General features: G+C 60.1%; 2 protein-coding genes across 2 annotated transcripts in view; one reads left to right on the forward strand and one right to left on the reverse strand.

The window, feature by feature from the left end:
* Positions 1 to 23,634, reverse strand: part of CACNA2D4 (calcium voltage-gated channel auxiliary subunit alpha2delta 4) — a 65,356-nt gene that overhangs the window by 13,179 nt on the left and 28,543 nt on the right. Inside the window, exons 24-26 of the mRNA XM_018049066.1 lie at positions 21,017 to 21,112; positions 19,933 to 20,060; positions 16,785 to 16,865 (exon numbers count right to left, since the gene is read on the reverse strand). Coding sequence (XP_017904555.1) covers positions 16,785 to 16,865; positions 19,933 to 20,060; positions 21,017 to 21,112 — 305 coding nt within the window. The remainder of the gene's footprint in view (positions 1 to 16,784; positions 16,866 to 19,932; positions 20,061 to 21,016; positions 21,113 to 23,634) is intronic.
* LRTM2 (leucine rich repeats and transmembrane domains 2) lies at positions 80 to 13,971 on the forward strand. Its single transcript, XM_018048688.1, has 5 exons — positions 80 to 418; positions 5,954 to 6,154; positions 6,585 to 6,709; positions 8,775 to 9,365; positions 11,866 to 13,971. Exons 3-5 carry the CDS (start codon positions 6,625 to 6,627, stop codon positions 12,318 to 12,320), a joined length of 1,131 nt encoding a protein of 376 aa, XP_017904177.1. The 5' UTR covers positions 80 to 418; positions 5,954 to 6,154; positions 6,585 to 6,624; the 3' UTR covers positions 12,321 to 13,971.

Genomic DNA, 23,634 nt, shown 5'->3' on the forward strand with positions numbered 1-23,634 from the left:
CGCGTCTCCCCCTGAAATGGGAGGTTTCAAGGGTGAGCGCCTCTGGTGTGTGTGCGCCAGCCCGCCTGTGCGCCCGCCTCCCGTGAGCGCGCCTGTCGCTGTCATCGCGGATGTTCCCCCGCTGTCACTCCGCTGCTCTCTGCTCGCACACGCGCGCCCCTCCCCGCCTGCCCCTCTCCGCGGCTCCCTCTGTCCCTCCCTCTCCTCCTCCGTGTGTCATTGACCCGGCAGCCCTGGCCCCAGGAGGAGGCGGCCGGCCGCAGGCATCCCTCCCGCCGGTGCGCTGCTGCCGGGTCCTGCTGGGGACCCAGGTCCTGCTGGGGATGGGCTGTGCCGCTGTCTGATTCCTCCAGGAATTCCAGGAGGGGCTGGCTGGACGGCTCAGACCGCTGATTCAAGGGGCTTGTTCCTGCCAAAGGTGAGTGCTGAGCGCTCAGCGGGGGTGCAGGGTTGGGGGGGGCGTTGCGGGAGCTGGGCTTGGGGCCCGAGCCCATCCTTGCTAGGTTCTATGCCTGCAGGGACAGCTGCTATGCCTGCTACCTGGGGCCAATGGCTGGGGCTGGGGCAGGACTCAGGACTGGACATCTGGGCAGCTAAAGGGCACAGGGAACTCTGACCTCCCGGTGTTGGGGACAGGAGCCAGCATTCTGCTGGAGGAGGAGGGAGAAGGCAGCCACGGGGCCAGACGACAGGCCCGGTGGCATAGAAACCATCCCTGCAGCGTGTAGGGCGCCAGCCGGGGGCCCTGGGCCACCTGCACGCCCAGCTCAGCACAGATAGCCCCGGGTCTGGGTGCCATGTGAAGGGGGCACAGCAGATGTCTGTGGGGTAGGGGGCAGCCTGGGGCACTGGACGTTGGGGGGCTGACTGACCTCTCTGCAGGATGCCCTCAGTGTGGGGTGCTGGCCCCCCGGAGGCTGCCCTTAGACAGGCGTGCAGAGGAGCCCTCCCCAGCTGGACCTGAGTCCCCAGGCTCCGGCGGAGCCTCCCTGGGGGGCGTGGCTGGGAGTGGACGAGGGAGGGGAGCCTCCACGCCCTTCCTCCTGCCCTTTCTCGAGGCTCTGGATCAGCTCTCAGCCCACCCAGGCCTGGTGGGGGCCCTGGGAACCAAGCTGAGGCTGGAGTCCCCCAGATGTACAACCCCTCTACCTGCAAAGGGGTCAGAAAGCCTTGGAGGGGGTGGTGGACTCAGCTTAGGGGTGGCCAGGACAGGACAGTGCAGGACAGAGGCCCCCTAACCAGGCGTCCGGGCCTCCTCGTCCTCTCTCTGAGCTGCTGTCTTCTGCCTGGGGTGGGCGGGGGCAGGCTGGCACCTGGCTGTCAGGCCACGGCTGGGTATCACCTGGTCTGACTCAGACTGACACCCGGCAGCTTAGATAACTACACGGGCTGGGGTGCTGGGGGGCAGGCTGAGCACGTGGAGACGGGCAGAGGAGTCCAGCCGGGAGGGAAACCCGCAGAGATCCCCCCTCCCCACTGCACAGGCTCGGCTCTGCCAAGAGAGGGAGACCAGGGAAGCCAGCCGGGGGTGGCGGAAGGAGGAGGGGGAGGCTCCTTCAGATCCGATCTGGCTCCTTTGCGTTTGCCTGGAAGCTGTGTTTAGGGCCAAGTGAGCAAACCCTGCCCGCATTTCAGTCCCCATGCTGAGGGGCCGGGAGGGGGTTTGTAAAGGTTGGGGTGCCAGGGGAGGTCTCTCCCCGCCACTACACCGATCAGACCTCCTCATCCCCTGCCTGCCCAAGGCCACCATTGAGCCTGGACCAGAGCCTGCCCAAGAGCAACTCCTGTGAGAAGTGACAGGGGTGGGGGTACTTTATGTTCATCTTCCAAGAGGGTCTGCTTGAGATCGGGAGTGTCTGACAGGAAAGCCAGGCTGCAGGAAGTTGGGGATGAAAACGGGACTCGCATTTAAAAATGAACCAGGAGGCTGTCTCCTCCAAGAACAAATTTAGAGATTTAAAAAAACCTGCTTCCGCACTGCTTGAGCCGCGTGTGTTCCGGGTGCCGGGCAGGGAAGAGGTGGGAAGGGCCCGGAAGGCCACACCGGCGGCTGCGGGTGGAGGGCACAGCCCTGGTGCCACCCCCAGGGCTCAGCGTGGGTGCCCCGGTCCTGCCTACTGGGGGCCTTTGGGCTTGGGTGGGTGGGAAGGAGGGCGCTGCCCTCGGGGCCCTGGGCAGTGGCATCAGCCCGGCCTCTTGCCTCTATGACCTTCACCTCTCCGCAGAGCGCAGGCTGCAGAAGTCTCGCTCTGGGGTGGAGGTCCGGGGGAAGGGTGTGCGGCCAGTTGGCATGATGTCCCAGGGGCAGGCGCGCCAGCCAAGGCACAGTGGACGCTGCTGGCTGTGGGGTGTGGACCAGGCTCAGGGGGATGGACGTGACCGGGCAGCAGGGAGGAGGGGCGTGGACACCAGGCCTGTGGGGTTTCCTGGAGGTTTCTAACCAGAGACTGAGCCAGCCCTGCCTGGAGGAGGAGGGAGGGTGGGTGCAGAAGCACAGAGAGATCAGAGGCCCCCCAAGCTGAGTGTTTGCGGGAGGCAGGAACACAGCAGGCTGTTCCTTCACGGGGCCAGGTGAGGCGCCCACCCCCGAGTCTCCAGGGTACTCTGGCCCCCAAGTCTCCAGGGGACACGGCCCCCCACGCGGCTGGGAGGGAGCACGTGGGCCCTTCTGCTCCAGCTGCCGCCTCCTGCCCGTCAGCACCTCCCGCCCCAGCTTCCCTGGAGCTCCCAGCCCACTTGCTCACCTCAGTGCACAGCCCCTGCTGCAGGGGTTCTAGAAAGCATCCTCCCCAACCCCCCAGCAAGACCCCTGCCCCCAGGACTTCCCCCATGGCATCTTTGGGCATCCCTGGGAAGAAGGGCGTCAGGGAGGGGGCGACCAGTTTGATAAGAACAACTGTGTCAGGTACACTGAGCCAGCGGACAAGGAGACGTGGGGTCAGCTGTGAAGCTGGGCAGCTGAGAGGGTGCAGCCCGTCCCTGCCCCCTGCCTCGCGCTCCGGCAGCCTCCATGTGCAGGCAGGGCAAAGCAGGACCAGCCTAAAGGCCTGCAAAGACAGCCGGGTTAGCAGCCTCATTGCTGGACTGCTCGGACGCAAGCCTGCCACCTTCTACTGCCTGACCTGAGACAAGATACTGAGTCTCCAGAGCCTCTGCTTCCCCATTTGCAAGTGGGGCTGACAGTGCGTCTCAGCCCAGGGAATAGCTGGGGAACCGGGGACCACGCACAGCTGCTTGTGGCTATGGTAACCTGTCTCCCCGGTCCAGAGCCTTCCTGCAGGAGGTGATGCTTCCAGCACCCCTACCACTCCCGCACCACCACCTGCTGCCCAGGCCCCTGAAATGGCCCCCCAGGAGAGGAGTGACCTAGCCCAGGGCCTTTCAAACTTGACCAGATACCTGAATTGCCTGGGATCTTGTAAGAGGCAGGTTCCGACCCCGTCGGCCTGGCCTGGGTCTAGAAAGTCCCTGGGGAGGCTGGTGCTGTTGACCCCTGGACTGCCCTTGAGTAGCAGGGGGCTGGGCAGGGCACGAAGCCCCTGTTTCTGCTCTGGGAGGGCACTCGGGGTGCTCGACCCTCGGCTCTTGACCAATCTCCGCCCAGCTTCTCTCAGCAGGGCTGCCCTCCGCTCTGTGCCCCTGTCCCTGGACTGGACAAAAATGCCCGCAGGGCTTGAGGGCCTTGGAGCCTAGAGACCCCCCCACCCTCACTTGTTTCCATTCTCTACCTGGGTGGGGTCTCCCCTCCCAGACGGTGTGAATTTATTCCTCAGCGGCCAGCACCTGCCTTAGCAGCTGTGCCCCCGGCTTCCTGATGTAGGTCACACTTTCCTAACGAGGCTGAAAGCTTCCAGGTTTGGGGTGGGGGGAGGGGGTCCTCAGGTTGGAGGTGGGCCAGAGGGTAGAGTGCTGGGCCCAGGGGTCCCTGAGGGGTGCTTCTGGGGTCCCCAGGCAGGCAGGACCACTCCCCAAGGAGCACAGTCTGCACCCCATGGACCTGGGGAGGGGCTTGTTCTTGTCAGGCTTCTCTGGAGATCTCAGGGCCACCAGCGTCCCCTCCCCCCAGATGGTGGCTTTAATGGACCTGGCTGGCTTTAATGCACTTCACACTGGGGGGCGGAGTGCCAGGACCTGCACTCAAGTCACCTTCACGGACAGGTGCTCACTCTGGAGATGGGGTGGGGAGGCAAGGATGAGCCCAGGTGGGCATGGGGCCTGGGTTTGGGGGAGACGACTCTCTGGCACCTGTCTCCCCATGGCAGCCGAAAGACCCGTGGGTGGGTCTGAGTGTGGAAGGGCCCCCTAGGGACCTCTCTCGACCCTGCTTCTAGGCCAGTGGTCCCTCCCCCGCCACCCCATGCACCTGTCTGCTGGGGGCATGCAAGAACTGCCGGAGGGGCGGCATCTGAGGGTGCGTGAGTGCACGCATGTGTCAGCTCGCGCCCTGGCTGCACGCTGTCTGGGGCTGTCTCACCACGTGCCATGTTGGGGGCGTGTGTGCACCCTGCTCAACCCACACCTACATGCCTCCCTGCTGGGGCCACTGCAGGGAACCATCCCCAGGGAGCGGGCTCCTGTCCCTGGCCGGCCATGTGACCAGGCTAGCTGGTCTTCATCTCTGAGCCTGGGTGGCAGCTGACCCGCCTGGTACCGGGTGGATGCTTTGAGCTGCTGACATGAGGATCCTTGCTGGTGGGAACAGTGAGGGGCTATTCTGAGGGTCAGGGCCAAGAGGGTGGACAGTGACCTCAGTGATGGAGGTCTGGAGGCTGTGTGTGAGCCCGGCCCACGGTGACCGCCATGTGACTGCTGCTCGCCTGGCACGGGCTCAGGAACAGGGGTGTGAGGTTGGGGGCAGGAAAGAGCGTTCAGCAGCCAGGCTTGTAAGCTGCTGACCCCCTCCCTGGGGCCCTGCCTTCTCCTTGCATCTACCTGGGGTCACCTAGACTATCTTCCAAGACAACGTGTCCTGAGTTCAGCAGACATGAACTCGCCTCCCATGATTAGACTGGTCTCATGGGGGACAGTGTGTTTTGCTTATCGCCTTCGAGATAAGGAGACTGAGACCCAGAGAGCTGATGGGGTTTAACATATAGAGCAGCTGACGGAGACTTGAACACAGAGCCCACCCTGACCTGGGTGTTTCAGCCAGGAGCCCAAGGGGTCTGGTGCTGGGAGGTGGGGGAGCATCTGGAGATGACCCCTGAGCTGTTCCTCCACCGCCAAGCCCAGGACCTGGTCCATCCTCAAGGTTTCCCCCTCACTCCACATCTGCCCAGCATGCCTCCTCTGCAGCCCCTGAGAGGCTGTGAGCCCTCCAGAGCAGGGGATGGAGGCTGAAGTCCAGAGCCAGAGCCAGGTCCCCCCCCCCGCCCCCCGCAGCGGTCCCCTCCCTACCTCCCCCCAATCCTGAGCGGCCCCCACGCTGAGCAGGCGCTCCTGCCTGGCCGCTGCTGAGGACCCACGGGCGCTGTGCTCCGACTGGGCTCTCGGGGCCAGGAGGCAGCTTGGCAGCTGTATGGAGGGGGGGAGGAGGCGGGAGAGGCCCCTGGTGCCCGAGGGAAACCCTGATGGTGATGAGATTCCAGGGCTCAGCAGGCCCCCAGCAGCTCCTCCCACCTCCTCAGCGTCTGCTCGGCTCTGCCATTGGCTCCCGGGCTCCCAGAATTAAACCGGCTGTGGGAGGGGGAGCGGGAGGCTGCAACCTGGAGCCACTGGGGGGACCCGTGTGGCCGCCCTCTGGAAGCAGCATCAAGGTCCCCCTCCTGGCTGGCCTTCCCCACCTGCTGCCAGGCCCAGCTGTGATGGGGCCCTTGGCCACATCGGGAGGGAAGCAAGGAGGGCCTGTGCCATTGAGTTGGAGTGGGAGCGGGTCCCCTGGGAGGCGGAGCCCCTTCTCCTTGTCCCTGGCCCTGCAAGCTCACCTTCTGCCCGGCCTGTCTCCCCACTGCAGCACGAGCCCCTGAGCTGATGAGTTTTTTCCCAGACTTGCCGGAGGCGGAGGACGGAGCACGGCTGCTCCCCCACTAGGAGACCGTGGAGGGAAAGCAGGGGGCTGCCCCAGGGGGCCTGGGCCTCTCCCGTGATCCACCCACCGACTGACCCACCGACTGCTCCTGTGCTGGGCCTGGTCTCTGCCTCCCCAGGGGCCATGGTAAGAGTGCAGTGGGGTGGGGAGCCAGGTAGCCCTGGCTTTAGGCACCTGGGACGTGGGGGAGGAGGCCACATGACTCTAAACACGTTCAGGAGATCATCCAGGGAGATAAGCAGAAGGGGCAGGCTGAGGATGGGGGCTGGGGTGGGGGGGAGATGGATGGCTCCTGAACCTCATAGCCCGGAGCTCAGTGCTGTCTGGGCTCCATCTGAGGGCTCCCGGGATGCCCACCTGCCCCTGCACGCTCCCTGACTCATCCAGGGAGGTTAGGGTTCCTGGCTTCTCAGCTGCCTCCTACCCCTCCTCCCCCAGCCAGGGAATCAGAGCTGAGAACAGGAGAGGAGTGTAAAGAGACACCAGCCCCCTCCACAACCCCTGGGCTGGAACACCTGATGCCCGCTTTGCTCATCTCTCTCTCCCTCTCTCTCAGGACTGACTGAGCAGACGGACGGGGGCTCCTCTCCCCGGAGATGCAGGGCCTGGCAGCCACCATGCTGGCCCCGGGCAGCCGCCCTGAGCCGAGGACCTGGCTCGCTCTGTGGAGGCGGATCTCTTGTGAGTGGGTGGTGGGGGGAGGTCGGCCATCGGGGCTAGCGGGGCTGCAGGGACCGTCTGCTCGGGTGTCCGTCACCAGCCCTGCCCGTAGTTCCAGGGGAAGAGCCACCTCTGAGCTCCATGGTGGGCAGATCGGGAGCGGGGTCCCACGTGCAGGTCTGTCCCCTTAGACGAGTCTGCTCCTGAGCCCAGGGGCCCCATCTCCCTCTTCTAATGGCAAACCTCTTGTCCTGCTTGGCTGCAGGCTGAGTGGCCCTGGAGCCCACTCTTAGGGTCCCAAGATGGAGGGAACCAGTGGGCTCTGGGGACACGGCGCTGGAAGGGCTTTAGGGGTGTGGTCCAGGCCCTCCCCTGTATATGGTGACACAAAGGCCGCCCACTTCCCACAAGGGAGACTAGTGAGCTGTTGGGCGAAGGAAGCCCTGGGAATTCTCGCACAGCTGAAGGGTCAAGGCTACTGGGTAAGAGATAAGAACCATCCTGGGGGGACGTCTGTCCACCTGACCTGCCGGCGCCCGGTCAGCCCTGAGATGCCACCACCCCACAACATAGGCGAGCTGAATTATTCACCATGCAGAGCGGCTGAGCCCCGAGATGCCCAGCTCCCCTTTCAGCCTCCTTCTAGAATCACTCAACACCTCGCAACACATGGCTGTTTTCTCGTCACCAGAGCTTTCACACTGGCCCGAATCTCTCGGGACAGGGGGACGGTGACCTCTAGTCCTGTTGGTCCTTCTGAGTGGGGAGGCCAGATGGGCTGAGTGTTTCTCTGGGTAAAGTGGGGCCCCAAGGAAGGGAGGCTGACTTCTGAGTGGCAGGGCGGGGGGAGTTGGGCAGGCTGCCTTGACCGCAGTCAGCTCAGAGGGTGACAGGTCAGCAGTCCAGCAGGTGACCTCAGGTGGCCGGAAGGGCCTCCAGCTGGCATCCACAGCCTTACCTGTGCTGATTCCTGCCCCCACTGAGAAGAGAGAGGCTCAGGTGTCAGCCTGGGCAGGCCTCTCTGGTGTCACTGACCCTCCAGGAAAGGGGGTGCAGTCCTGTCCTGTTCCCTCAGGCCCTGCCCTTCGGGACACCAGACACCAGAGCCCTGCTGGACATAGATTCAGAGCCACCCCCTCCTGGACCTGGTCAGAGAGGTGCTGCCCCTTCCAGTGGAGCCAAGTGGCCAGACTGGGTCTGAACTTGTCCATCACTCCTTGGCTGGGGCCTTCCTCTGGGCTTGGCAGCTTCCCTCCCCCTCCACGGGGACACCCAGGACAGTGAAGGGGGCTTTGAGTTCACTCTTAAAAGGGTAGACCCCAGAGAGAGCTGCCCTGAGGCGTCGTTTTCTGAATGCCCCTTCCCCTGCAGCCCCGCCACAAGGGCTCTGGGCAAACCATGAGACCAGGAGAGGAACGCTGCCACCGGATTCCTCCTGCAGAAATTGGTGATGGAGCCCATGGCTAAGGGCAAGCTTGGTTGTGGAACGAGAACAGATGTGGGGCATGTCCAGGCCCAAGATTTGTGTGGCTTGCACCCCAGGGTCCTCTGCGTGGAGGGGGAACTGGCATCTCACCCCGTCATATCCACACGGTCTCAGGATGGGAACTGGGTGCCGGGGCTCCCTCCTCACCCTGAGGTGCTGGCCCGTCTTGGATGTGGGATTCCTGCAGGCCGGAGTAGGGGGGCTTGGTGTGCCCCTTGGTGCATACAGCACAGCCCCCACCCACTCTCCGTGCAGCTCTAGGTGCATCTAGGGGATGGGCATCGAGAGAAGGGAAGAGAATCTTTCCCACTGCAGCACCCCTGGAGGGGATATGGAAGGTCCCTCACAGCCCCATGTCCTCTGTCGTGTCAACGTCTATCGTGTCGGGGGCCCAGGTGCCCGAAGTGACCTACCATGTGGGATCTGTTCACATGAGGGTGCTGTGGGTACTGAGTTCTGTCTCACGTGGTTAGGACATGCTAGTGCACGCTTGTGGGTGGCCATGGGGATCCTGGCAAGGCCCCCTTGTGGGATCCGCATGAAAGAGACAGCAGGAGGAGGCGGTGACCGTCTGTCCCTCTGTCCCCCGTCCCCCCACAGGGCTCGCCTGCTGGATTGCCCTGTGCGTGGCGGAGGCCGTCCCCGCCTGCCCCTTCCCCTGCACGTGTGACGGCCGCGGCCTGCAGGTGGACTGCAGCGGCCTGGGCCTGACCGCGCCACCCCTGGACCTGCCAGCCGCCACCCGCAGCCTCCTGCTTCTCAACAACAGGCTGAGCTCCCTGCCCGGCGGGGCCTTCGCCAACCTGTCGGGCCTGCAGCGGCTGGACCTCTCCAACAACTTCCTGGACCGGCTGCCGCGCGCAGCCTTTGGGGACCTGGCCAACCTGACGGAGCTGCAGCTCCGTAACAACAGCCTCCGGGCCCTGGACGCGGCACTGCTGCGGCCCCTGCCACGCCTGCGCCACCTGGACCTGTCTCTCAACGGGCTGTCCCGGCTCCCGCCCGGCCTCTTCGATGGGCTGCCCGCCCTGCGGTCCCTGTCATTGCGCGCCAACCGCCTGCAGAGCCTGGACCGCCGGACCTTCGAGCCCCTGGCCGGCCTGCAGCTGCTGCAGGTGGCAGACAACCCCTGGGAGTGCGACTGCCACCTGCGGGACTTCAAGCGCTGGCTCGAGTGGTTCTCCTACCGAGGTGAGTGCAGGGGAGGCTGGACGGGCCAGCAGCAGGCGGAGGGGCTGCTGCCACCCCTTCCTCCTGTGCCCCTCCGCTTTGGCCACCCTTCTCTGCCCTCTCTCTCTCCAGACTGACTCCCTGCCACATGCTTTCCCTTCTGTAGGTGTTTAGGATGGGCTTGAACACACCGTGTAACCCTGGGCATCCCTGGGCCCGGGGAAGAGGGGATGGATTAAAACCACCCTCGCACCTCTGAATAACGCAGCCACCTCTTACACACCCACAGTTTCAGGAGGTAGAGTAGAATTCTGATCCGCAGATGCAATCCCATTTTCATTTTGACGCTGATCTCAACTCCTCCTCCCAAGAAGTTATGTTATCAAAGCTTTGGCTAAGAAGCCCAAAGCCTCTGGTTTCCAGTTCCTTCCTTTCCTCCTTTCGTTAACCCCGGGCAAGTCCTAGAAAAAACTTCAAAATGATGAAATGAAATGGACAGGAGGGCAAAGATGTAAGCCTCCTGGTTAAAAGCGCCAGATCTGGGTTGGCTTCGTGGCTCTGCCACTTACTGGCTGTGTGATCTTGAGAAAGTAGGCTAGCCTCTGTGGCTGTGCCCCCATCAGTGAAACGGGGCAAATAACAATCTCTGCCTCAGAGAATCCCTGTGCAGATTAAATCAGAAACACATGGAAAGTAACTGGAAAAGTACTCAGTGTAAAGTGGGTCTGCAGTAAAGCTTACTCATTTATGTGTCCACTTGCTTGCTGGTAGAAGTTGTAATATTTAACCAGGCTTAACTAGAAACCATTTGGTGCCCAGCACAAAGTAGGGCTCCAAGAATATTTGCTGAATGAATGAACTGATGTGAAAAGGACTCTAAGGCTTTCATCAGGCTGACTCTTTTTGTTTCAGACTGTTTCCACAATCTCATTATTTGCCTAATATTCTCATACGTTAGTTAACTAAAAACATTTTACAAATGATGAAGTGCCATAAAATATTAGTCACTGTGGTAATTTCTCCCATTTTCTGTGAGAGGAGAAATAATAATGAACACTTGTATAGTTTCCAGTTTCCAAGTATCTTTCCATACCCATGACCTGCTTGACCCCTTAGAGCAGCTGAGATGGTCATTCTTATGACAGGCACAAAAATCGAGCCTCGTGAGTGATTACGTGACTTAGGTACTTTGCTCAAGATGATGTGGCCGGGAGGGAGTCAGCCTCAGGTTTTTGGAGCAGGAAGGTGAGGTAGCCCCATTTCCATGGCCAGTTCTCGCTGGCACAAAAGCCCTGGACACAGTTCACGGGGTGTAAGCCTTGCATAGGCGGTTGGCGGCACGGGGGATTGGACAACCAGACCGATGTGTGATCTGCAGGGGACGTCCTTGCCCCTCCAAACGGTCATCGGTCACTGGGAAGTAAAGAGAAGGAGGGGAATGTATATTTTAGAAACTTGTCACTGTTGGAGCTATTTTCCACCCTGCATGCCTCCAAAAGACACCAACCAAACCAAAACAAATAACCTAGGCTTTTCCTGCACCCGGGAAAGACTGATGTCTATTGTGTGGGGAGTCTGCGGCAGCTGGGCTGGGCTGGGCTAGGCTGGGTGCCAGCAGGGATGGGGGACAGGAGCCCAGGCCCTTCCACGGGGGCAGGCAGTGCCTGCATCTCAGTCTCCAGACACTGAAAGAGGCCAAAAGGGGGTGTCTGGGCAGCTCCCCTCCTCTCGCCCCACCTGTGTTCTGCACCCGCGTCCCCCAGGTCAAGTCTGGCTTGGCCATTATCCGGGTGAGCCTGGGCAGCCTTTGTGGCCTGCATGCCCTCGTCGGCTCTGGCCCCTCCTCTGACCTCGGGGGTCTTTGTAGTCCCCTACAAGATGCCTCTGGGCTTAGGCTGCTGTGGCCAGGGCACTGACGGAGCCGCTGTTGCTCTAAGAAGGACACCACTCTTGTGGTTTCTCCTCTCCCTTCTCCAAGGAGGTACCTTAGGGACCAAGGTCCCTCTTGGAGAAGTGTGGCTCCGACTTCTGCCCTTGGTGTTAGTGGGAGGAGCCCGGGGGCATGAGATGCTGGGGAGAACAGTGCCGGGGATTACAGACCGGTCAGCAGGGATCAGGACAGTGCCTGGGTTACAGATGGGCCAGTGGGGATCAGGCAATGAGGGGTATGGACTGAATTTGGGTCATGGTCCCTCCTTCCTGAGCACCGGGCTGGGGGTGGCCGGTTTGACTCTGGGGAGCAGGCAAGGTGGGGATGTCTGTGTGCTTCTCTGCTAAATAGGAACAGGGACACCGTCCACATCACAAGGCTTCTGCATGGGTTAACTGCCACCATGTGTACCCGCCTCCCCGGCTCTGGGCTTCATACACGCTAGTCCCCCACTTTCCTCTCCTATCGCTTTGGCTGCAGGACTCACTGCCTTGCTGGTGGAAAATGGTCCTCCTGGGCCCTCCACGTGGGACCTGGGGCTGGGGGAGGGACTGCTGGTTCTCATGCCACCTTTTCTCTCTCCCAATGCAGGGGGGCGCCTGGACCAGCTGGCCTGCACCCTGCCAAAGGAGCTGAGGGGGAAGGACATGCGCATGGTCCCCATGGAGATGTTCAACTATTGCTCCCAGCTGGAGGATCAGAATAGCTCAGCTGGGCAGGAGGTCCCCGGGCCGCCCTGCACCAAGGCCAGCCCGGAGCCTGCCAAGCCCAAGCCGGGCCCTGAGCCCGAGCCTGAGCCCAGCACCGCCTGCCCCCAGAAGCAGAGGCCGCGGCCCGTGAGCGTGCGGCGGGCCATCGGCACGGTGATCATTGCGGGCGTGGTCTGCGGCGTGGTCTGCGTCATGATGGTGGTGGCCGCCGCCTACGGCTGCATCTACGCCTCCCTCATGGCCAAGTACCACCGTGAGCTCAAGAAGCGCCAGCCCCTCATGGGCGACCCAGAGGGTGAGCATGAGGACCAGAAGCAGATCTCCTCCGTGGCCTGAGAGCCCGGCACAGAGGGTGGGGAGCACGCTGGCTATCCCTCTGCCATCCCCTTTCCACCTTCCTCCCAGCCTCTGTGGACTCTGAGCCTCCGGAAGCCACCAGCGTGTGCTGACGCTCCTCCTGGGCCCCCAGAGCTCTGGACTGCGGGCAGAAAGGACAGGTGTGCCGCAGAGGCTCCTGGGCCCGGCGCCCCCGTGCCCCTTCAGCCTCTCCTGCAGTCAGAGCTCACAGCTGTGATGCTACCCACCTCTGGCTTGACTCGTCTCGCCTGCATCTGGGGTGTGGGGCCGGTTTCTGGAACTCTCTTCTGAGCTGGCTGATGTTGGGCCCAGCTTCCAGCAGCTGGTACCAACGTGCAGTCAGACCAGTCCTGCCATTGAGACCGGCGCTTGGAAACCCAGCACCACACCCTGGCCGACACCGCCAGGCCCTGCATAACTGACCTCCCCGCCCTGCTCGCTGGTCTCTCTCCCAGTCGCTCGGCGTTGCACTCACAGTTGCATGGGGACAGAGGTCGTAGAACCTCAGAGAGCAGAGCCAGGCCTCCCCCTTGGTCTCGGCACCCAGGCCATGCAACCTCCTGCTTGCTGACACAACCTCCCGCAGTTGATGGGGAGAAGCCCAAACCCATGGCCACGAGGATTCCTTTCAGATCCTCTCCAGGGGCCAAGGTGGAGCTGCTGGATGAGGCTGCTCGTTGCCATGGTAACCTGCTCACACCTCTCCTGCTGGGCTTTCTGGGGACACTGCTGGCCCAGAAGCCTTGAGGCTGCAGCGTGTGTGGATGGCGGGCCCCCTGGGTGTCCAGGTACAGACCACCGACTGGGCTTGTCCTCAGCGCTGCCGAAGTACATCCCTGCCAGGCCCTGTGGGGACCCCCACCCCCACTCCCACAGCCTGCAGCCCCAGAACTGTTGCTCTGCACCTTCATCCCCCTGCCCCTACCTTCAGCATCCCTGGGCCTGTGACCTCGGGGCAGGGGACTGGCTCATACTCTGTAACTGCCCTGCTAGCACATCCCAAGCAGACGCTGGGAGCAGCGAAAAGCCGCCTGCATTCTGCTCAGAGGCGTCAGTCGGGGGGCGGGGTCCCTTTCCCAGCGTTCTGTCTGCTCCATCTGGCTTCCCACAATCCTTGTGGCCCCTAGACTGGGGCCCAAACCAGAGCACAGCCCTGGGATCCTATCTGCCCATAGCCCCCTAAACCACCAAACGGACCGAGGCTGGGGGCTGGGGCGGGAGGGGGCAGTGCAGGCTCTCCTTGCCCAGGTCTGCCCCCTTGGTCAGTGTGATCTGAGGTGAGTCTGGGGCTCTCTCTGCAGGACACCAGCTTCCCCCAGCTTATGGAGGTTTGGGAGCCATCAGGCTGGTTTCTGGCTCTAAGACGGGAGGTCTCGGGGGGGTGGGTGCCCAGAACACTGGTCTGAGGCAGGACAAGGATGGGGTTGCCGAGTGCAGGCTGCCCACCTGGCTGGCCACAGTCTTCCTTCTTTTGAGGTGCTGGCTGACACCGGATCTGGGGATTCGGGGAGTGGGGGAAGGCTGGGCATTGTCAGTGGTGGACTCTTAGCCTGAGACAGAAGATTTTTAAAGGCAAAATTATATTTCTGGTTTGTTGTTTCAGATGACCAATAAAGACTGTATTTTCCTACATGCCTCCTGGTTTCCTTGGGTGGGAGGCAAGCCTGGAACTGGGAGCTGGGACAGCGTCCCCAGGCAGGGGCATGGGGTGTCCCCAGTCCCCTAAGGTGAATGGAAACTCCCAGCCGAGGCCTGGCTTTGGGGCATCCCTGGAAGGGCAGTAGGGGAGCAGAGAGACCCAGGTCTGTATCAGCCCTGCCGTGAGCCTGGCCACCGTGCAGCTGAGGGCTGACACCGTGGGGTAGGAAGTGCACCTATGCCCCAGGGACCCTGCTGTGTGATGGAGAGGACTTCCCTGAGGGCACTTTAGGGGACCAGGTTTCACCAGTCTCTGGGAGGTCTCTGCATTTGCAGGAGGTGCCCCGTTTAACATCCTGTGCTTTTAAGACTGACTCCAGGGACAGCCGACAGGGCTTGGGGCTCACACAGACGACCTCTCCTAAGGATTCAGCAGACAGGATCAAAATTATGGACCAGAGGCCTGGGGACGGTGGCCAGGAGAGGAGGTGGATGGGAGGACCAGAATGCCCAAGTGACCCACCTTGCCTGACTGGCCTCTGGCTGACTGGGCCTGGGCTACACAGGTCACAGTGTTCAGACCAAGATGGAATTCTCTCCTAACTGGGAGCCCTCCACTGGGTGACCGGCCCCCTTGACCCCGGCCCAGCCCAGTGAGACAGGAGCAAACCCTAGGGAGAAGAGAACTAGTAGGCCCCTGTTCCAGAAATTTAGCTGGACCCCTTCTGGGGACGGGGTAGCTGGGGGGACGTCCTGGCTGGACCCCTTCCTAGGTTGGGGGTAACTGGGGGGAAGTCCCAACTGGATCCCTTCCTAGGTAGGGGGGGTAACTGGGGAGGTCCCAGCTGGACCTCTGCCTGGGTTGGGGTAACCAGGGGCAGGTGTCCCCCTGTAACCCTGATGGGCACAGCAGAACTGGGAGACCAGTGCTTGTGGGGGTAGAGGACAGGCCCCCGCAGCCTGCACAGGTGTGGGTAACACACAGGTGCACTGTTCTGGGCGCATGTGGTCTGAAGGCCTTCCGGGCTCATGGAGGCGCTGCTCTAGACAGAGATCCTCCGACCACAGCCGCTGTGCTGGGGACACAGCTGCAGCTGATGGCAGCCGCACATGATGCTCTCGACATTCCCCAAGCAGGCCTGGCACTCACAGAGACTTGACCATGGGTCCTGATCAGAACGGTACATTCCTAGAAATTTTGCATGAACTCTTGAGAAGCAGCTGCTTAGCGGTCAAAGGATCCCTCCTCGTCCACCTGCCTGGCCCTTGGTTGGGGCTTGAGGCTGTCCCTCCTCCTCCCCTGCACAGACATGGGGTGTGCAGCCTGCCTGTCAACACACGCTCATGTGTACACACGGGAAGGAACCACCAGGACAGCACTCAAGGGGTCAGAGAGGCTGAGCCACAGGCCAGGAAGAGGAAATAACAAAAGGAGACTGAAAGAAATATAATCGACGGAGAAAGGTCTCCAGCACCCCAGCCCCGTCCGATCGCATCCGCACCCTCCCTCCTCCGGAGCGTCAGAACGATTGTCTGCAGCGAGTTAAACCACAGGCACCGGACACGGTTTCCATGGCAACCGCTCCCGGCTCTAATTCAGCACTGAGTTAAAAATGATATCAAATAATTGGAGAGAGCAGGAGAGCACAGCCAGCAGCCTGACCCCCCCCGTGCCTTCCCTTCACTGGGCGTTCAGGTGTGCGGGAGCTCAGATGACCATGTCATAGAGGGAGGCAGGTGGGCCACAGACTCACCAGGGGCCCCGGGATGGTCTCTAGGGCCTGGGATCAGCAGCCCGGGTGAGGGACAGAAAGGGAAAGAGCGAGTCCCTCCCGCATGCCCTGCTGCACAGCCTCAGGACACCGGAGACACACATATTTGTGAACGAGGGTGCTGAGCAACCAGACCCAGCCACTTGCTCCCGCTTCATCCAGCTGTGGGCGGCACCGTGCCCTCGCTGGGGTGGGGAGCCTGCCTGCCTGGTGGCTCCTGCCTGCGCTTCACCCTGCACCCAGCCTGGGGGAGAAGACGCGAGAGTCCCAACCCCCGGTGCTGGCCCCTAGCAGCTGCTGAGTCCCCCATAAGGCAGGTGCCCAACCCCATCACTCACAGTGGTGAGACCCCAAGGACCTGCAGGTCTAGGCCATGGAGGTTGGATGCAGGACCCTCATCACACAGGCCTCATGGCTCTCAGACAACTATCAAAGGAGCCAAGGACCTTCCTAGGCTCCAAGAAGTTGGGCCAGCCTGCGAATCTCCCTGGGCACTCTTGCAGGGTTGTGATCCCACGCCTTCAAGAGGTGATCTGAGCTCAAATTCTAGTTCATTAACTATTAGCCGTGAGGCTTTGGGCAAATGATGTTTCTGGGTCTCAGTTTCCTCATCTGTAAAATGGAACCAAACCCGATCACCCCAGGGATGGAGGAGAACTGGCATGGGAACACTGGGCTTGTGTAGGGGCTCAGACATCAGGGTCTGAGTCACAAGCCCCCTCTTCCCTTTGGCGGACAGTGGAGGCGGGAGCAGCACGCAGAAGGTGGGAAGGAGGTCTGGGTGGTCTCTGTCCTGGGTGAGCTCGAGCAGATCTCTTCACCTCTCTGGGCTTAACTTTATGCACGAATACTGAGGCGTCACGGTTTTATAAACAAAGTGACTCAGGAAGACTCCCCTCACTCCCCGGCCCCACATTTCATCTGTATGGACTGAGGCCTTGCAGACCACACGCAGGCCTCCTGCAACACCTGAGCCTTGCTCTCGACTCTTTCTCCCCGCCGCCCGGCCTTGCAGCCCCGGGGCAGCCCCTACCTGCAGCGATGGCCGTTCTGTTGTCCACGCTCACTGCTACGGCTGTGCTCACGGTCACCACCGCAGGCTCACTGGGACTTTCTGGGGGAAAAATTGCCAAGTCACACTTTCAGCACCCGAGGAGGAGCTGAAGGTGGGGCAGGCTGGGGAGCCCGGTAAACACCACGTTCCCCGTGCGAGTAGGGGGCTTCCAGGGGGCTGCCTGGTACCACCCACCTCCGGTCTTTGTTGAGTGTCTCCTACATATGCCCTAAAGGCGGGGTGCCGCCCACCTCTCCGTGCAGCTCTGAAGCTGCCAGGTGGTCCCTGCCCCTCTGGATGGCGTAGCATCGGCAGGTCCCCAACTGCCGACTGGCCTGCCTGCAGCTGCCCGCTGGAGCCCAGGGACCCCGCTGGAGCCCACCCAGGGACTTGCATGGCATCTCAGGGCCCTATCAAGTGGGAGACGGGGTGTGTTCCCGGACAAGGTGCTGGCTGACCCTGAGTTGTCCTTCATCAGTCACGTGAGTCAAGGTGGCAATGACAACCCCTTCAGGAAGCCAGATGCCAGGGCTGCATGGGGCTCAGAAGGCCGGCTGGCGTCTGACACATCCACAGAGCCCCCATAAACCCTGGGGGCCTCCATGTCACTGCCCGCTTGGCAGCTGTGCTCTGGGGACTCGGCCAGGCTCCAGGGCCCGCCTGGAGGTGCCTCTCCAGCTCCGAGGAGAGCCAGGCTGCCAGGCGTGGCACCAGCTCGAGCTCCGCATCCGCACAGAGCTTCCGCGCTGAGGGGTGTGGACAAGCGCACCCACGGCTCCTGGACTTCACGTCCCTGAACCTGCTCTTCAGGGCGCTCTTGTCCACGGGGTCAAGTTCCTCACTAAGATTCCCAAGAAAGAGGTACGGTTTTATCACGTGCTCTCTCTCCTGTTAGAATGTCTCTCATCAGACACTGCTTGAAACAAATAGGTCATGAGACTCCTAGTGTCGGCCGTGAGGAAGCTTAAATCAACCACTGGTTTCTCCTATTTGCTCTTTCCAGGCCAGCACCACCCATCACACCTTGCTGGGACCAAATACCTCACAGAAATGGAAAATAACTCTGATTCTAGGAACTGACTCTATGGAAGGTTGTCCTGGGGTCTAGGAGTTCGCTATGATGAAGACACAAGGGAACACATGTCTCTGCATGGGTGGCTGTTTCTCTCCCTCCTTTTCTCTAAAATGGAAGCCGGCTTCCCCCGCTTGCTTTTGAAATGTCTGGAGGATACTGATGGGGTGACCCCCTGCAGGCTCCCCCGGCAGCAGGCTGCCTCCAGGACAGACTCGCTGTGTGTGTTCCACGGGCTTGGAAGGGACACCCGCATATGGGGTGGGGCCCTGATGAAACGGTCTCTGGGGATGTTGGGGGTCTTAGCATCTGTGTCATTGGGCAGCTATCTGGCCCCACACCTGGCTGCATGAGCCAGCTACCAGGGGGTGGAGGCGGGGCCTGGGGCTGGCCCCAGAAAGGGGGCTGTGGGCATGGAGGCCACAGGCCTGAGTCGCTAGGGCTCTGGTGAGACCCTGCTCCGTGTTGGCAGTCTTAGCACTGACTGCAAGAGATAGCTCAGCTCGGCCAGGGCTTGTCCTGGGGTCAGGCGGAGGGTTGAGAGTCAGCCTGGGGAGATGGGCCTCCCCTCATCCTGCAGCTGAACCCTGCCCGCCTACTCGGGGTCCCCCATTATACAGGTTGTTTTCTCTCTCTGCAGTGGGGGGTGGGGAATGTATGAGGGTCCCCTTGCTGGTCCCCAACTCTCCCTCCTCGCCTTGCACTCAGCTCTGCCCACCGCCTTCCTGCCCCCTGCCCCCCCCAAGGCTACCAGCAGGCCCGTTCTGGGGACAGTATGGGCAGGAGGGAGCCTGTCACCTGGGGGAGGGGGCAGGGTGGCACCCCAGAACCTCTGACGACCTCACAGACCTCCTGCTCTAGACATATGGGAAGGAGGAGGTGCCCCTGAGGCTTGGGCTCCATGTGGGAAGAGGTCACAGCCTGCCTCCTGCCCCACCATCGCCTTACACACAGTGAAGGGCAGTGAGACCCTGGCCCTGTGCCCCCTCCCCCCAACTGTGTGGTCCTGGTGAGCCTCAGACTTTCCCTGTGTAAGAAGAGGCCGTGCATGCCAGATGAGCTACGTGTGGATAAGTGTTGCGTAACGTGATGGGAGGATGGACAGGAAGGCATCTGGAGGGTGGCTCAGTGGGGGCGGCTCTCGCTGGGCTGCCTGGGGGTGGTTGTGGCGGTGGTGGCGGACAGATACCTTGGAGGGAGGACAAGCCTCCACCCCAAGTCGACCCCCAGCCGCCCTCCTCCCCTTTCCTCCTCTCCTGCCCCCTCAGCTCACTCCGCCTGGTGGATGTGGATACTTCTGGGCCCTCTCACTCACTGTGCAGGGTCAAAGTCCCAGAGGGGACTCGTGGACCCTCTCTGGACCACAGACTCTTCAAGTGGGAATCGAGAGAGTGAGCTTTTGGGCTTCTGGGGTCCAGTCTGTCCTGAACATTGTGCAGCTTGCTTGGGGCTCTGTTGAAGCTGCTTGGCGTCTTTTCTGGGCCATCTCTTGCTGGGTTAGGGGTTGGGGGCTGCAGCTCTGAACCCACCCCCGCAGTCACTGGATGAGCAGGCCTGTGCTGGCTGAGGCCTGAGGCCCATTCACTACCCTCCTCAGGCCCTTCAGCCCTTGGTGACCTGGCAGCCGGGAGGCACCCTGTTATTATCGGGAGTGGCTGAGGGGCTGGCTGGGGCTCAGTGTTGCCCTCCTGGGAGACATCGACAGCCCAGCCCTCTCGTCCCCACTGTGGAATAAAGTCTGTTTCTTTCATGGTGTGAGCATCTGTCAGAAACACTCAGAAATTTAGAAATAGAAAATTCTTAGAGGCCAACTGTCCCAATAGCCTCCTATGCAGAATCTGGGCTGGAATCCAGCCCTTTCTGACTTTTGGGTCAAACCTCTCTCCTTTGTTCTAGCTTTTAAATGGTATCGTTGACTGCTGACCAGGGAATGAAATGACCCACCCTGGGTGTGGGTGGAGGTCAGTGGGAGGGGACCCCAAGGTCTGGATGGTTGTCTTGTATCCCTGGGGGGAGTGGGGATGCCCTGGCCTTGGAGCTCTGGACATGGCTTACCCGGTCCTTCTGCCGAGCGGAGGTTGAAGACCATGCTGCCAGGAGGATGCTCGGCGGCCTGGCGGTACCACAGAGGAAAGTGGTCCAGGGTGAACATGCTGTCCTCGTCCGCCGGAGTCAGGAACCTCCTGCGAGGAGAAAGACCTGGCACGTCCCCTAGATCCGGGAGCACGGTCCTCCCTGTCTTCTGCTCTTACAAGGTCACTGTGGCCGGGCCGGGGAGCGACTCCCCTCTGCCTTGGGGGCGGTGTAGGCAGGAAAGATTAGCCCCGAAGCGGGCATTGTCCCAGACGACGCTCCCTGGCAATTCCTGCCTTTTCCAGAATCAGATGCTGGTGCATCAGCAGGCACACCTTGGGAAGAGCAGGGGTTCTGCCTAATGAAAGGCCTTCATCGCCCTGTAAACTGCTTGTGTTTCTTCTGGATAAACCCTGATTCCTCTGTTGGGCAAGTAGCGTGTCTGCGGGAAGAAGCCTCACAGTATCAGAGGGGCTCATTTGTGTCTGACTCTGCTCTTTATGACACGCTGGCGGGGTGGTCCCAGGTTGGGTGGGATTCTTCTGGCATTCAGGCTTTGCCAGCAGTGGGGCTCCTCAGACTCAGCACCGTGGACGTTTGGGGAGGACATCGCCGTGGGCCGGCCCCTGCACCGTGGGGTGCACAGCTGCCCCCCTGGTCTCTACCCACTGGCTGCCGGTAGCAAGCCCCTCTCCCCAAGCTGTGACAACAGAAACGTCTCTGGACATTGCCCGGTCAACCTGGGGTGGGAGTGGGAGGCAGAATCGTGGGCTCAGGGCAGGGGGAATATCGTCAACAAGGATGGCACGGCCAGATCTAGCCGGTCACTCAGAGACGCATCCCGGTGGGCGCCCGCAGCTGCTCCCCTCTTGGGGTGATTATCTCCCTCCTCTGCTGGGGATCTGTCCAGGGTGGTGTGAGCCTGGGTAGGAGGCAGGTTTCTCTGGCTCCCCAGCCTGTCAGCCCCAACCCTTCTTCCCCTACACTCCTGGAGTCCGGCGTCAGGCTGCTCACTAACCACAGCGACACCCCAGGGACTCTGCTCCTGGTGCCCGGCGGGACTCACTTGTCGGAGACCTTCTCGGAGCCCACGAACAGGCTGCTTCTGAGGAGGCCGGCCCGGGTGCCCAGGAAGGCCATGTCCACCACTTGCTCGGACTCGCTGTGGGCAGACAAAGCAGGTGTCATCACGCTGGGCCAGGGTGGGTGCCGGGGAGGACCCACAGGCCCCTCCCAGAGCCAGGTCCTGCGGTCGATCTCTCGGGGGCTGTTGGGCACTGGCTTTTGCTATTGTGAGATTCCCCCTTGCTCGGGGCCCCCTGGGCCTCTGCCCGCTGCGTGCACTCAGCTTTGGGGCAGCGGCTGACTCTGGCAGACAGAAGGGACTCAGGAAGAGAGGTTTTAGCCCCAGGACATAAGGAAAGTAACTCCTCGTGCCCAGCACACACTCAGCACCGTGTCCCGTGAAGCCGGTTTCACATATTTGCCCTATTCCTGAGATTGGGAAGGAGCAGACTTCTATGTCTACTCAGAGAAGTCCGGGCAGACCAACAAGATCTGGGGAGGGCCCGCGGGCTGGAGGGCCCCGAGCCTTCTCACAGGCCCAGAGTGGCCCTGTGGGGACCATGCCACATGGGAGGTCGTCACTTTTTTAAAAATTTCAGCTGTTTTTGAAAATGTTACCTTTTATTTTTTGGCCACACTGGGCAGCACATGGGATCCTAGATCGACAAGGGTTTGAGCCCACGCCCCCTGCATATTGGAAGGGTGGAGTCTTAATAACTGGATTGCCAGGGAAGTCCCAGATTTCAGCTTTACTGACGTATAACTGACATAAAATTGTAAGGTAGCTTAAGCATGTGTCATGGTGATTTGATATATTTATATATTGTGAAAGGATTCCCTCCATTGTGTGTGTGTGTGTGTGTGTGTGTGTGTGCATGTGTGAACATTTCCATTCCACTTTCTTAGCTCATCTCAGTTACAAAATCCAGTGTTCTGAATAGAATCAGCCCCTACTCATCCTACAAGGTCTGTCCACTTCCCCTGTCTCCTCCCCCACTGCCCCTCCAGCCCCCAGCAATCACTTTTTCACTGTTTCTGAGTTAGTTACCTTTTTAAAAAAGATTCCACATGTAAGTGATACTACACAGTATTCCTGTGTCTCTGTCTGGCTTATTTCGTTTAACATAATGCCCTCTGGGTTCATCCACGTCATTGCAAATGGCAAGATTCCCTTCTTTTTCAAGGCCAAGTCATAGTCCGTTGAGTACATCCACCATATCTCCTCTTTATCCGTTCATCCACCAGTGGACGCTGAGGCTGTTTCCGTGTCTTGGCTGCTGCGAGCAACACAGCAGCGGACAGCCACGTGTAGACATCTCTCCAGTAGCCTGTCTTTGCTTCCTTTGGATAAACGCCCAGCAGTGGGGTTGCTGGATCGTGTGATAGTGCTGTTTAAATTTCTGGAGGAGCCTCTGCATCATTTTCCATAGTGGCAAAATCAGTTTACATTCCCGCTCACTGAGCACAACGGTTTCCTTTTCTCCATATCCTCATAAACACTTGTTATCGCTCATCTTTCTGATAATAGCCATCTTGCAAAGACAACTGAGATCTTTTCTTTTTTTTGGTGCTGCAGTGAACCCAGGACTTTAACGTGTTTGCTGTGCTCTGACCCACAGCTGTTGTTGCTGCATCTGCTGCCTCTCGTCTGGCGGGCCCACTCATGCTGTCCGACCACTCCTCGTCTGGCCGGTGGGAGCCTCTTCAGTTTGTCTCCAGTGTCCTGTTAGCACAACCTCCTCAGTCTTTACTGACTTGCACTTGGGATGACGAGATGCCCCTGGCTCATTCTGTCCACCTTCTGCCCTGGTCCTGGAAGTAGATACTTCTCCAGCGGTCACTGGCTCATTTCAGCGAGGGCTTCCTAGAGTGGACACTGAAACTCCACATGGTTGGGTCTGGGGTGCTCATTGAGGTCAGCCCTTTCAGTGGACAAGGATCTCCTCTTTGTTTCTTTCAGGGAAAATACATCATGAGTTCATTGATATTTCCAATCCATATTTAATGTTCATCTAGACTTTGATTTAAACAATCTGCACTGTGGGGCTTCCCTGATGGTCCAGTGGTTAAATTCCATCTTTCAGTGCAAGGGCTGCAGGTTTGATCTCTAGTCAGAGAGCTAGGATCCTGCATGCCCCAGGGCCAAAAGACCAAAACACAAAAAACAGAAGCGATATTGTAACAGATTCAATAAAGACTCAAAAAATGGTCCACATCAAAAAAAGCTTAAAAAATATCTGTGCCTCTTTTCTCATCTGCTGAAAATCTTGTTCCTAACGACATTAGTGACACTATTTGCTCTGTTTCCCCATGTAGTTTGGAATAACAGTGCCAATAAATATAGCGTCTAGAGATGTGCTGATGGAACACAGTTTTTAAGATTTTCATTTGTTTAGAGTTTACAGTTCTGTGCTTTCAAGTCCCTCGACAGAAGTCCCTGCTGTGTGGTTATTGATTCACAACCAGGTTTGTTTCACTTGCTTTCACATTTTCAGAGTTTATTTTTTAAATTTAATTTCATTTTATAATGACATGATTTACACAGTCCCAGAGTCAAATATGCAAAGTAAACCATGTTCAGAAGAATCTGTTTCTGTCTCCATCCCTCTGCCCCTTCAT

This window comes from Capra hircus, chromosome 5, assembly GCF_001704415.2.
Source record: "Capra hircus breed San Clemente chromosome 5, ASM170441v1, whole genome shotgun sequence".
Classification (NCBI taxonomy): Eukaryota; Metazoa; Chordata; class Mammalia; order Artiodactyla; family Bovidae; genus Capra; species Capra hircus.